At 34.5% G+C, this 15,756-nt stretch overlaps 1 protein-coding gene across 1 annotated transcript; it reads left to right on the top strand.

Moving 5' to 3' along the window:
* The first annotated feature begins 291 nt into the window (after nucleotides 1–291).
* Nucleotides 292–15,524, top strand: LOC112058241 (dnaJ homolog subfamily C member 7). The gene is made up of 8 exons (XM_024098948.2): nucleotides 292–513; nucleotides 1,215–1,465; nucleotides 3,251–3,449; nucleotides 5,020–5,158; nucleotides 5,538–5,655; nucleotides 6,352–6,769; nucleotides 7,482–7,660; nucleotides 9,026–15,524. Exons 1-8 carry the CDS (start codon nucleotides 446–448, stop codon nucleotides 9,130–9,132), a joined length of 1,479 nt encoding a protein of 492 aa, XP_023954716.1. The 5' UTR covers nucleotides 292–445; the 3' UTR covers nucleotides 9,133–15,524.
* Nucleotides 15,525–15,756: the final 232 nt, after the last annotated feature.

Genomic DNA, 15,756 nt, shown 5'->3' on the forward strand with positions numbered 1-15,756 from the left:
TATTAGGTAAAAACCGCTCTCCATGGATCGCTCCACGAATGTTCTAGGAGAGCCACACTGCGGGAGGAATGGCGAGTTGGCGACGGATAGTGAGGCTTGCCACCGCGCCCAAATGACGACCACGACCACTCTGTCAACCAAGAGTGTAACGACACGACGAAGAAGTAGAATTTATTAGGTGTCAAAGCTATCTAATAATCTGTGTCGCTTGTCGATAATCAATTTAATAACTTATACATTGTCTGTGGCCGTTTGCGTTTGCGTATCTATTAAATTATTAATTAATCTGTGGCGTTTGCCTTCCTTTGCCTTGGCCAAGTGCATTTCTTTTTCTTTTGTCTTATTATTTCATAATTCGTGGTTCCGTAATCTATCATTAAAATATAGAAAGATTTGTGGAATTGCAGTGAAAAAATCGCATATTATATCGGATAACTAATAGAAAATGGCCGAGTCAGAAGTAGGGGATTTGTATATCACTATAGATGATATTATTCCCAAAAGTCCAGAAAGGTAATATTATTGACCTTTTGTACACCCTATTTTCAAGTCAGATGTTGTAGCAGTCAACTTAGAAAGATAATTGAATTTGAACTTTAACTATACGTTATAATTATAATACAAACATAATAGTATTCTTTATTCTTCCTGATTCCTGAATCATGACCTACTTGTGGGACAACCACCTACTCAACTAGTCAGGTGTTTGAGATTGCTTTGCAAAATATAAATAATAATATCATAATAAACATACATAAATACATAATATACATAAATATAATACATACACAATTATCATCTTGAAGTTATTATGAGATTAATGCAAGCAATAATAATGTAGAGCTAAAAAATAAATATGAAATCTTAGAGTATGTTTTTAAAAATTATTAAATAAATTGTACAGATATGAGAATTTGTATGAGTGTGAATGAACAATATATTAACATAATAATGCATCTATATAGTTTGCATTGTATTTATTTTAAATAATATTTGCCATATCTTTTTTTTAATATGACCAATATTCCCATTAACATTATCTCTTCAACTAGTCGGGAAATACTGTATTCAGAGTGGGTACGACAATAGACCAACGGTGCGGGGATCGAACCACCACTCCTCGTTGATAAGTCCGACCACTCTTACTGTTGAGCTGTTGAGGCTCTATATGAGAATTGTGCATATAGCTATTATTTTATTGCAATGTTTTCTAGACTGGCCGAAGAAAAAAAAGAGAGTGGCAATCATTTCTACAAGATAAAAAATTATAAGGATGCATTGATCAAGTATGAAGAGGCAATAAAGTTATGTCCAGAAAATGCTGCTTATTACGGCAACAGAGCAGCTTGTTACATGATGCTTGCGATGTATAAGAAGGCTCTTGAAGATGCACAGAAAGCTGTTGCCCTTGATCCCACATACACCAAAGGTTACATACGGATGACAAAATGTTACATTGCTTTGGGTAAGTATTTTTTTTTCATTTAAATTATGTTTTACCATTCTTTTCTTTTCCAAATCCTTCAGGCATTTTCTGGTTGATCAAAGGTAAACAAAAGTTGTCACAATATCAATAAAGAATCTATTAGAGTCAAAATGTATGAGATGAAGAAAATGTATACATTTTTATTTTCTCATTTTGATAGTTGTTTTGCTTTTAAAATATCATTAAAATTGGTCTGAGGTCAATTCATAAATATTAGAATATAATATAAATACAAATTATGTATAAATATTTGTCAAATTTAGCAAAGAAAAGTATTAGTTGTATTAGTAATCAAATTAAAGAAATAACTGTGGTATGCTCATTTTGATAAGGGGTCCTGGGTCCTCAAAATGGTGGCTGGGAGTATATACCTTAACCTTTTATTTTCTGAATATATAAAGTCATAATCAGATTGGCTTGATATATTTTTGGGGTTATTGGACTGAAATCAGCATAACAATCTCACAGACTGTGTGGGAGGATGTGAGTCAACAAAGGAGAAAACTAGGTTGCACCAACACAGTCTTACTACTATTACTCATGCTTTCTTTTCATCTGAATTAATAAATTATTTATTCATTACTGTGAATGTCACTGTGTAATTAACTGAGCAATATTTGTAGATGTGATTCAGATCAATTTAAAATTTTCTATGTCACTTGTTTCTCAGTTTTGTTAGAAGTTACGCTGTCAGTAGATGTCTGTGTGGAGGACCCTTTGAAGTTAAAGATGAACAGTCTCATACAAACTTTTCCTACATAGGTAGGGAAAGTTTGTATGATAAAAAATGAAAGTCTATACAGGAAGAAAATTTTTTTAGTGCGGATATTTTTATATTTTGTACATAAACAAAATTTAATGATCACGTATTTTTTCTTTTTTTTTTTAACTCAAAAATAACAAAATTATCGTTAGCTAAAGTTATTTACTTTTGAACAGAATTTTAGGGTCACCCTATTGTGCGTTTATTTTATTTTCGTTTGATACCTAAAGGATGTCACCAGATCACTTTTAAGCTGAATATATCTTGTTTAGTAATAATATGTACATTATTTTGTTATTTTAGAGACATAAATTAAAAAAAAAATACATAAAATGTATCGAACTGTTTGTAGATTTATATTCTATTAATGATACAGAACCACGAAAAAAAATATCCGCACTAAAGACCGAATCACCCTGTATATATGGTAGGCTGGGAGCTATCTCTATCACTAAAAAAAGGCTTTAAAGTAATCTCATTCTGAGAGGAGACTCGAGCTCAGCAGTGAGCCGAATATGGGTTTAAAGTAATACAAAAATATTTTTTTCAATCAAAGTGGTACTTTCGTATATTAAACACATGATTTTCGGAAACTCAAAATTAATAGTATTTCCCTTTTTTGCCATATTCTTCATTGATGCTCCTATTGGTTGTAGTGTAATGGTATATATTAATGGATAAAACGCAAATGGTAGATACACCACCTAATTATCTAAAACTAATTTGAATAGCTGTCCAAAAATATCTAGGGTGACTGAGTTTTATTTCTTTCGGATTTATCCACAATATTTAACAAAAATCAGATCTTTTAATTACAGTAACTACAGAAATGATAAAACTGATTCAAAATGGAAAAATTTTAAAAATCCGAAAAATTAATTACAGGGCACCTGTATAGCCGCCTTCTTTGATAAATGGACTATCTAACACTAAAATAATCATTTAATTTGAATCAGTAGTTGATTAATTTGCAGACATTAAATATTGTTTTCAATTTGCAGGTGATATATCGGGCGCTGAACAAGCCATTAAGAAGGCGAGCGAGCTCGGCGGTGCGGACTGTACCGCCAACGAGCGCAGTGCTCTGGCCTCATTGCAGCGGCTGCACGATGACGCCCTACGCGCCATGGCCGCCCAAGACTATCGCCGCGTTGTCTTCTGCATGGACAGATGCCTCGAATACAGTCCCTCGTGTTCTAAGTAAGAATTTATCTTAATTTATCACATCAAACAATGAACTTTAATGTAGGACTTTAGTAGTAGCATGCAGTTCATATAAATGCATTCATCATCATCATCATTTGCAACCCATTTTTGGGTCACTGTTGAGCACGAGTCTCCTCTCAGAATTTGAAGGGTTAGTCTCAAATACTGATAGGAGACTCAGACTCAGGCTCAATGCAGATTGGCAGACATCACACACAGAATTTAGAAAATTCTCAGGTATGCAGGTTTTCTCACTATGTTTTTCCTTCACCGTTTGAGGCATTTCTCGGACAGGAATTGATCCTACGCGCTCTGAATCAAAGGCAGAGGTTATATCCACTGGGCTATCACGGCTCAATGATGTAAAACAGATCAGAGCAATATCTACCATACAGGTTACAGAATAACTAGAATAACACTTAGGAGTTTGTATGCCTGTCTCTCTACTTGTCTATTTACACTAATCTCTGAAACTTCATGTTTTACAGGTAAACAGGTTTATGAATAGACTAGAGGACGCCTGCGACTTCGTCCGCGTGGAATTAAGTTTTTCACAAATCCCGCGGGAACTATGAATTTTTCTGGGATAAAAGTGGCCTATGTGTTAATCCAGAGTAAAATCTATTTTTATTCCAAATTTTAGCTAAATCGCCGCAATATTGACAAAGTTTCATACAAACTTTCATCCCCTATTATATCCCCTTGGGGGTAGAATTGATCAAAATCCTTTCTTAGCGGATGCCTACGTCATAACATCTACCTGCATGCCAAATTTCAGCCCGATCCGTTCAATGATTTGGGTTGTCTGTTGATAGATCACTATTTCAGTCAGTCCTTTGAGTTTTATATATTTAGATTAGATTAAACTTAGCTTCTAACATTCATTCTGGTTAATGGTGATTAGATAAAGGGAGAGAAATGAATAACTTAGCATTCAATGAATTCCCTGAGTGGGTGCTGAGTGTCTGAGACTCAGATTATATGGCAGATCTGAGATTATATGGCAGAGACTCTTAAATAAAGTGTTTAAAAAATAGACAATTCCCACATGGACGATTGTTGTTGCAGACGATTGCTTATAGCATTAAACTTTAAAATTATTTCAATACATCTGTAAACAATAGACAAACTATTTTTTCAACAACATTCACATAAATATTTAAATGAATTTTCAAGGATGTGGTCACTGGTCAAGTTTGATAATGTTTTATGCATTATGACATCGCTTCGCCAACTTGTTATACATATTCGGTTTTATTATTGAAAAATAACACCCGCGTAGTTCCCGTGGGAATACAGGGATAAAATATGGCCTACGTTCATCAGGAATCTAATAGTTAAAAACAAACTAACAATCAAATTTTTCCCTATAATCTTAATCTATAAATGCAAATAGTCAATCATCACGAAATCTCTAAAATCACTTCACGCACAAAGATGAAATTTGACAGACAGATAGTTTACAGTCAGCAGATGTCCGCTGAGAACGGATTTTGCAAGAGGGCCTCGGGTGGACGAAGTCGGGGGCGTCCTCTAGTGTACTATAATGATATTTTTATTTCAGAACAAAACTCACAAAAGCTGAATGCTTGGCTATGCTTGGACGATGTCAAGAGTCACAGGAGATTGCCAACGATTGCCTACGTTTCGACAGTTTTGACACTGAAGCCCTTTATGTGAGAGGACTGTGCCTATATTTCGAGGTATGTTCCAAAGCTCATTATTTAACTAAATTCAAAAAACCAGACAAGTGTCACATTGAAGGTTCTGTACAATTTATTCTTTGTCATAAATGAAAAAAAAATAAGCATGTTCAGTAAAGTGTCAAGCAACAGGGCATATTTGCATATATTATGACTAGTTAACGCACCGCGGTTTCACCCGCATATTTCATGTTCCCGTGAGACGAATATAAATTAATATAGTCTGTGACACTCTCAAATAATGTGGCTTTCTAGTGGTAAAAGGATTTTTAAAATCGGTTCAGTACAAACTCTATCTTTTTACCATAATATTTCACAATATCACAAAGTTATTATTAAACATTGTCATTGATTTTTCTTTGCATTAAAATGTTTTCAGGACAAAGATGAACAAGCTTTCAAGCATTTTCAACAAGTGCTACGTCTTTCGCCGGATCATAAAAAAGCCATTGCAGCATACAAGAAGGCTAAATTGTTGAAACAAAAGAAAGAAGAAGGTTGTACTTTTTTTCTAGTTCTTTTGTATAAAGCCACAATTTGAATGTATAGTGCCTACCCTTACTATAAACACTGCCTACCCTAGCTTTATTGTATCAAGTATTTGAAAGGGTTTTTTGATCTTACCCACCTATACTGACAGTTATAATATCTGACTCTGTATTGATCAGTATCTTTAAATGATTCCCACGCTTACTAAAACTTTGTGTTTTGTGATTAAATAAATTAATTTAACCTGCTAGTAATCTATCGCGAATTCAACCAAAAAGTCACTTAAATTATTTAAAGTTTAGGAACTCTTTGACGGCCTCCGTGGCGCAGTGGTATGTGCGGTGGATTTATGAGACGGAGGTCTTGGGTTCGATCCCCGTCTGGGCCGATTGAGGTTTTCTTAACTGGTCCAGGTCTGGCTGATGGTAGGATTCCAAGATGAGAACTAGAGAAGACTGCCAAGCGATTCGGTACGATGTCGTGTAGAAACCGAAAGGGGTGTGAATTTTCATCCTCCTCCTGAAAATTTAGCCTGCTTTTATCTTAGATTGCATCATCACTTACCATCGCGTGAAATTAATTAAGGGTAACTTATAAAGACAAAAATCTTTTTGATTTCTGGAATTTACATTATCCTATGACTGTTTAGTTAGTTATGCCATCAAGAGAACTTGTTCATAACTCGTGTACTTTTTTGTTTACAGGTAACGAAGCCTTTAAAATGGGCAGATGGCAAGAGGCCTTGAATCTTTACAACGAGGCATTAACTATTGACAAAACCAACAAGAAAGTGAATGCTAAACTGTACTTCAACAAGGCAACAGTGTGTTCAAAGTTAAATCAAACCAAACAAGCTGCCGAGGCTTGCACAGCCGCACTAGAACTAGATGAAAACTATGTCAAGGCCTTGCTCAGACGAGCAAAGTGTTACACTGAACTCGAACAGTACGAGGACGCTGTCAAAGATTATGAAAAGCTTTACAAAATTGACAAGAGCAAAGAAAACAAGCAATTGCTGCACGAGGCCAAAATAACACTTAAAAAATCCAAACGCAAAGACTATTACAAAATTCTCGGTCTCGATAAGACTGCATCTGACGATGACATTAAAAAGGCTTACAGGTATGTTTATAACTGCAGTGATTAAAAAATATTTTGTTTTAATCAGATGTATTGATTCCTTCAATAGGACCTGCCTCGCTAGAGGTTACCCGTTTTTCATGATCATGATCAAACGTGTTCGTACAAACTGCGTCAATAGAATATTTATTATAAATAGATAGTCCGGTATCCGTAGAACATTTTTACAACTGATTACTATCAAATTGATTTTTAATGAATAGGTTCATCTCGATGAGACGATCGACTTTTTTATTTACGAAAATTCTTGTTTCTGGTAGGTGAAATTACCAGGAAATAAAAATTTCTGAGCGTCGAAACGAGATAATGTATCACGCAATTTGTAGAACATTGTGGCTGTTAAGTTGTATAACTGTTAATTAAGCAACAGTAAAAAAACAACTGGTTAGTAATAACTTTTAATAACCTCGTTATTGATACAAGTTGGGAGGAAGGGAGTTTATAAAGTTGATTGTGAGATTGTGAGTTGAGATGAGGCTACTCACAAAAATTAACTTGATAGTAATCAGTTGTAAAAAATGTTCTACGGATCCCGGACTAGTTTGTATGAAGACGTTTGATCATGATTGTAGGATCGGACGGTCGGATCACTGACGTGGGATCATTCATTCAGGAATGAATGTGCGTATCGGTGCGAAGTCCGACTATTAGCCGGTTTTTCATTAAGTCACGGAACCACGTGTTCGGTGTGCAGGAAGCGCGCGCTGGTGCACCACCCGGACCGGCACGCGGACGCGTCGGACGTAGAGCGGCGCGAGCAGGAGCGCCGCTTCAAGGAGGTGGGCGAGGCGTACGGGGTGCTCAGCGACCCCAAGAAGCGCGTGCGCTACGACCGCGGGCAGGACGTCGACGAGGACGGCGCCGGCATGTCCGGTTAGTGCTCACATACTATAGCTTGGCAACTTCGTTCGTAACTAGGGTTGCCAACATTTTATCAGAAAAATGTAGTATTTTTCAGATTAAGCTATAAAAAATATAGTACGCTTAAAAAAAATATAGTATTTTATGGAATACTTAAGCAAAAAAATCACCTACTCTTGTTGCATTTTTCAAGATTTATTTATCTGATATAAGAGAGTCATATGCTTTTTCACATCTGATTTTAAAATTTTGAAAACCAAATGCTATTTTTTTAATGTTTGGAACTCTGTAAGATAGACAAGTTCGGATAGGCTAGATGCTATTGCAACTGTTGAATACTAATGTTCATAAAGATTTAAAATGAAATTTTTTGTTAGACATCAGTGTTGAAAATATAGTATTTTTGCGTACTATATATTTCTTCAACAGAATATAGTAAGCAGACCCGAAATATAGTATAATACTATATATTATAGTATGGTTGGCAACCCTATTCGTAACACTCCCGATGGGCCGCGCGGGCCGGCGGACTAGTAGCGATGAATGAAAAACCGACGACTGATGCACCTCACTTCCGCGCACGCATCATTTCACACCCGCGCAGTCTTTCCCATCGTCGCCCGCATATCATGGGAGTGTCATCAAGGAACTTGCCAGATTATAACATTATATATTTTTTATTGTTATTTACAACTTAGCCCTGACTACAATCTCACCTGAGTGGCAGTTTGAAACTGTGACGATCGCGTAAACGTAAACGCGAATTTCTATGGAATTGCAACAACGCTATTAAGTGGCACTACTGCACTACTTTTTCAATTCCATATAAATTGGCGTTTACGTTAACGCGATAGTGACAGTATGAAAATATTAAAAACTCCCACTACTGCACACTGATGGAGCAATGGTAAGATGGAAGCGGGCTAACTTGTTAAGAGTAGGATGAAAATCCACAGCTCTAACTGTCTATCTGTTTGTTGCCTTTTCACGGCTAATAGGCTGAACCAATCAAAATTAATTTTGGTATTATAATAAAGGAACTGATCTTGGAGCAGAATATAGACTACTTTTTATCCCCGAAATAAAAAGAAAAGGGGATGAAATTGGGTTTGAAAGTTTGTATTGAAAGTCGTCCATTTTTAGAGTAACAGTTTTAAGAATTTGTTAACTGTAATGTGATTTAGGAATTTTTATAATTCAACCCCTAAATTGGTGAAATAGGTTATGTAAGTTTACATTGATTTCCACGCGGACGACCTCGCGAGAGTCCGCTAGTAGTATAATAATTATTATGTTTTCGATATGTAATCCCGCGTAATTTATAGCTATTTTATAAAGTAAATAAAACAAATGAAAACTTTTCTTTATTAATTTCAGATATGAATCCCAACATGGCGTTCCAGACATACTTTAATCATCAAAACTTTGACTTCTGTTCTGGCAATACATTCCCTGAGTCCGCGTTCAGCTTCCAGTTCGGATAAACATTTCACAATAAATGAACTAAATCTATGAATCTAACAAACAAATAAAAATAGATCTACATCTCCAAATTTGTCATTCCATGTTTATTGAAAATAAGATTGTACACGTCAAACTGATTAATAGAAAAAATATTGACTTTGAAAATACCAAAATAAACCAAAAATAAACGTAGATTTTTTTTCCTTACGCCTTACCTAATGAATTAATATTATATAGCTTCGATTATAGCTATTACATAGCGAATATAACGAGTACTTTTACGCACGCTAGACATTTTTTTTCTAGACTGATTTAATAAATTAAATAGTTTTAATAAAATTGTAAATTAAAATTATTACGATGATTAATTCAAACTGTTATTAGGATATAAACAGTTTGCAATAGGAGACATTCGCCAAATACTTTTTATAAATGGTTGTGGAACTATCCATCAGATCACAGTAAGTACATACTGATTTTTTAAATTGATTAATAGTCCAGTCATTATAGTAACTTCACTTCGGAATTCGAGATACCCAAATATCTCATTTCCTATGGGTTTTTTGCTATTTGTATTTATTATCAATATTGTATTGTAATTGTATTGTATTGTAATATATTTTGTTTATATTTTTTTTATACGGTGAATCGTTTTCGTGACAGGGCGGAGAGACTTAAATGACTGGACTATAAATTATTGAAATAATATAAGTAATAATATTCGTTATTTTAATAAAAGTTTTAAAACACATATCTCACACATCAACACACTCACACAAACTAAGTAACACATGTTTTGCTTATATTGCTATTTTGTTTTTAATATAGCTACTAGTTTTGTTAGGATATTTTTATAATTATTACAAAAATTGATTAATTGAAAAAAGAGTGATTTTGATTATGATTTTGTATTTAAATAAATGTTCTCTTGCAAAATTACTCTGCTATGCTATGACATTTATCCGCAAAACACTATCGTCAGATACTGCGTTATGTGGTAGCACTCATAAGGGTTCATTTACACGAGCGTCAACTGCTACCGACGACCGCAGTCGACTGCAGTCGGCGGCGGTCGCTGCCGTCAGCCACTTCTCGGCGGCAGCCAACAGCAGTCGGCGACCACCGTCGCCTGCCGCCGACTGCAGTCGACTGTCATAATACACATAGGTACCACATAACTAAATCAGATCCTCACACTTGGTTACCAAATATACTGTCAATTGAATATTTTTTTAAGACTTGAAAATACTGAGAAATGCATTACCAGTAATAATGTATCTTTACAGTTATGGAACTAAAACAATGGGCTGTATTTTCAAAACTAATGTACCTACGAGTATCTCAGATACTGTGTTTTGTCATGGTATGGCAGATATGTTTTATATATATATAATGTAGAAAAAATAGCATCTAAATGGCATTAGTAAAGATATAAAAAATGGTGCCACTATTTAATAATCATTATTGGTGGCCTATTCAAAATGCGTGATCATTATTATTAGATTAAGAATTTAGGTGTAAATCATAGAAATTAGTGTTCCATACTGATGGCCAAAAGCGTTGTAACCATAGACAAATGTACTTTGTAGAACCGGAGTTTGTGTTTACACAATATATAAAATGTGAATGAATCAAGAATGAGTAGACTACTAATACTAACGAGTACACTTCCTTAATATAATTAACCTACCTATACTCGAAATTTACTTAGATGACTTTTTAACACAACAATAATGGCCGACTATGAATCAAAGACAATCAGTAGGGTTGAGAAGTTAACGGCGGGCATCGGAACGATATCAAGTAGGTATCGTTATAACTGAAATACCTAAACTAAAACATCCGTTACTATACAACGTTATCTTAAAAGGGAACGTATACTAACGTTTGTCGGTTGTGTGCATTTTAAGAAATTAAATATCACGTGTCACAAACGGTGAACGGTGCACGGTTTATGCCTATGGGTACGCGTGGTTAAGAAATGGGGTAATCTTTTTTTATTATTATTATAAATATACTTAAACAATACACATCACTATCTAGCCCCAAAGTAAGCATACAGAGTAGCTTGTGTTATGGGTGCTAAGATAGTTGATATTATAGTATTAATATACAATTATATACTACATATAAATACTTATATACACTCATGTTCATCACACAAATATTTTCCAGTTGTGGGAATCGAACCCACAGCCGTGGATGCAAAAAGCAGGGTCACTACCCACTGCGTCACGCGGCCGTCTCTTTCTTTAATCTTTTGGGGACGTACTAACGTCCAAGATTTGCTTATACTTCAAAAAAGTGTGCACGTATCCACGTACATACTGGGTGTAAGGGACATGATACCGAAAACTGCGTGAAGAGGTTAAATTTAGTTTCCACAACGATATTTTAAATAACAATTACGTGGGAAATGAGAAAATTCAGATTTTGAAAATTTTGAGCACGCAATGTACAGCGAACAATGCGATAACAACGCTCCGCAATCTACTGTGTACGTACGAGTAGGTACGTACGCATCGACAGCAAATCGGCTGGCTACACTTACCTATCTAATACCTATTTTTTATACTTTACAAGTTTTTAACTAGGTACAGGTAATTAACTTACTTCAGGTTGTTTCTCGTTTACGAGACGTTCTGTCGTCATAGTAGGTACAATATTCATGAGTACTGAATTGATTTGATCTAAGCATTTCAAGACTTCTCAGTCAACACACACAAACACACACAATACAAACGACACAATTGTATGAGTATTCGTTACAGAAAATCACTACTAACATAACATAGAACATACACAAAGGTTTTTGAATTTTGGTTTGTTTGTCAACAGACCGCCGAACACGAACTAAAGAAAAAATAGCGTAGCGTCTAGCGAAAGGACCTAAAGTTTCAATATTTTGAAAATACCTATTAACCACGCCACGCAGCTTAGGTTAGAGAGAGATAGCAATTATTTTCCTCGGCACCGGCGGCGGTCGGCAATACAACGTCGCGCAGTTTGTTTGTGACTTTGTATAGATAGATACCTATTAGTCGTGACCTGCCTATTTGACCTCTTGGAAAACAGCTGATCGCGCGCATTTTGCAAATTAAATTTACATTGCTAGTTTTTGTTAAAATCTTGATTTGACGATTTTTATTAAAAATCGTATTGAGATAATGTTATCCATACCAGTGTTTGAATAATGCTACTATTCGTAAGATATCTTTTACGCTATAGAATAACGTGAGCATATGTATTGTATAACATTTTTATTAAAAAACTATTTTTTAAAATAAAATGATTATAAAATATTTCATTTTCCCATCTTTAAACTAACAACATATCAATTATTAAAGAATCATTCATTATCATTTATCGATAAGTTAACGCTCGATGTTATTTACCCATCCTTGCTTTTCATAGACAATCTAGCGTTACGAAATGTCAAATTGCCGTAATCGTAGTTAAGCTGTGCAAATTAATCTCGTTGTGATTTTGTTTTTCAGAAAATAAATGTGAATAAATCGTAAATTCGGTGTAGTTTTTGGTGTAATTCGTACTGTACGCGTATAATAAAGGATTTAGACACTTTGTTCTTTAGAAATAACGTATAACGTAAGTGAAATATGTGATTTTAGTGACAAGACGGGTTTGTTTTGGTGATTAGACTTCTAAGAAAATTTTTGGTATAAGTAATATAAGATAGCCATAGCAAACTGATAGCTAATTATTTTAGAACGCAAGATTTATAGGTAAACAAGAGATAATGCAACGAATAATTGTTTTATATTAACATTCTGATTGACTGGAAATAAATTCTAAAAAAAAAATCTAGTGACAACACTGATTAAAGAATAATGGGCAGATAGAGCGCACGGAACACGAAGGTGTCGTAGTTTCAAATACGAAATTCAAAAACGAATTCATTCTCGAGTCTGTACGACACGAAGTGTCGCATTCAGTAATTTTCAATATTATTCAAGAAAAATACCGTCTTATGTTTTTAAATATTTTAAAAACTGTTCACAAAAACTAAAAAAATAAGTGTTTTTTATTGGTAATTATTGATTATTATATTAATTTACGTTGAAATGCAAATTATGAAAAAAGTTTGTTTAAGCGGACGTTTGATTTTTATGAGTTTTACCGGCTTCAACACGCTGCTTCTAAATACTCATTCTGGATCATCTTTATTCTGTGGTTGACAATTAAAAAGTATTATGTACCAGTACCTACCAAGTACATAAATATTCTCATCTGAAATTGTTATGTAAAAACTATTCAATCATCTGAAAAAAAAATGGTTATAAACAACTTACACGTAATTTTAATGTGTATATATTTTCATAACAATGTTCGTGAGATAAATTGAAGATTACACTTGCATTTCTACAAAGTACTTTTTTTTAATACGCTGTCCAAGTAATTCCGGAGATAGGGCCTGTTACAGCCAGCGCCGGACCGAGGTAAATTTTAGAATGGAGCGAGATCCAATTATGGCGCCTTTCGCGCCCGTAAATTCATCACATAAATTTCTTTTCGATCTTGTCTTTACCATTTCGGCGCCCCCTAGGATTTGGCGCCTGGAGCGACCGCTCCTTTCGCCGTATGGACGGTCCGGCCCTGGTTACAGCTTCCAGTGATAATAATAATCCATAAGAGCCCGCGCAAAAAGAAAAAGTTCCACGTTTTGAGTTCTGCGCATAGGCTTATATAGAGGGGGTGCAGGTGGTCCGTGATCTATTTGATTTAAAGCCGTATTATATCCGAGACGTCATGAAGTTTGCATCCGACTATACATGATGATATTGGCACACTATCAGCGTGTTAAAGTTACATGACAGAAGACGCCGAACTCAGAACTGGAGCTGTCTGCGCGGGCTTAAAATTGGGATGACGACTAAGTTTGAATTTATTTTTATGCGATATTTGGGAAAATAAGGTCATATCTAATATACCTCACCAAAAATCGTTTAACGTAATAAGATGAAAGATCATACATTATTAGTTTCCTTCTATTCATTGTGCCTTTTTAATTATGAGAAGTATAAACATAAACGCACAAATGACAAAGATATTTGTAATGTCAAATCTAATGATCTTACATGAAAGTGACGTCACTAATGGACCGTATATGAGGTGTTTTTAAGTGATTCTCAGCAGCGCCGGAAAGATGTCCTTATATCTTTGAATGTATCTACAGAATACACGGTTAATCCCTCAAAATTGCTTTACTGTTCGCATACTCTCAATATATGTATACGTATAGGTACCTACTTACATACAATTTAAAAAAACTTTCGTCATCCCTATCAGTGCAGTCAATGAATATATAAAACAAGCATATTTCGGAAGTCTTCAAAAACTGCTTCGATTTTGATGATTTATTTTTAAATCATGTTTTTTTTATGTTATTTGAAATCAGAAACCTTTTTGTGCGGGGACGAAATGATTTATATTGATTAAACAATAAAACGCAAATGTATGCAGGAAACTAATAGACGAAACTATTTTCTATCTACTGATTACTTTGAAGGCGGTGCCAATGGTACAATAATGAGTAGAATTATTCAAATTTTAAACGTCTTCGGAATATACTTACCCTTTCCAATAAAAAATAGTTATCAAAATCGGACCATTCAATAAAAAGTTACGCTTGGTTTTACATTAAAATTAACGTATGGGTAAACAATCAATCCCCTGTTTTGTATAACTTTTTTTTTTTATAAACAAGCATAACTTTTTATTGAGCGGTCCGATTTTTATTATTCTTTTTATTACAAAGATTATATTTTAAAGTTGGTCCTATATACATTTGGAAAAACAATTGTAAACAGGGTACCATTGGCACAGCGTTCAGTGATTCTGAGTAGATAGCAAATATTATGTTTTCTTTTGCTTAATAGTTTCCTGCATATGTTTGTGAAGTTTTAAGTCTGTAGTATTTAATTTTTTAACCGACTTCCAAAACGTTACTACTACGTTCGGCTGTATGTACCTATGTTTTTTTTATTACATTTTAACTACCTATTTATTACATGAATAGCATTCGGTCCCTACTCAAACAACACAGAAAAGTTTCTGATTTCAAATAATGAAAAAAAAACTTAAAAAAATCATCAAAATCGGAGCTGTTGAGGTCTTCGAGGGAAAATGCCCTATTGATTCCACTATAAAGTCAGGTAAAGATTTGCGAGTCGATGTATTATTATTTAAGGTAAGCTGACATTGTTGTGGCTTATGGCTGCCTATAGTGAACACTGTTACATACAAAGTGTACCTATTAATAATGTAAAGAAAATGTTGAAGGATTTTTCTGCCCGCCTCTGTATGCGCGCAAGCCTTTAAAGAAATCGAAATGTCTATCAAAGATAAGTATGGGATGTTTGATAAATTGATATTAAATTCATTTTTAAGGATACACAGTTGTTTAATTTTAGTGATTTAATTAGGTACCTACGACCGACCTACAATCTACATACTACGTGCCAAACTTCCGAGCCCGTTCAGACATGGCAAAACATCGAACTGCGCAGCCATTGAGTAGAATGTATATAAATATAGGGTATGCGCAGCTACTAAACAGACTGGGATAAACATAATAATTGATTTCTGCAATACGCCTCGTGTTCAGACCAGACTTTGAAACGAAA

The sequence above is a fragment of the Bicyclus anynana genome, chromosome 3 (assembly GCF_947172395.1).
Source record: "Bicyclus anynana chromosome 3, ilBicAnyn1.1, whole genome shotgun sequence".
In the NCBI taxonomy this organism is placed as follows: Eukaryota; Metazoa; Arthropoda; class Insecta; order Lepidoptera; family Nymphalidae; genus Bicyclus; species Bicyclus anynana.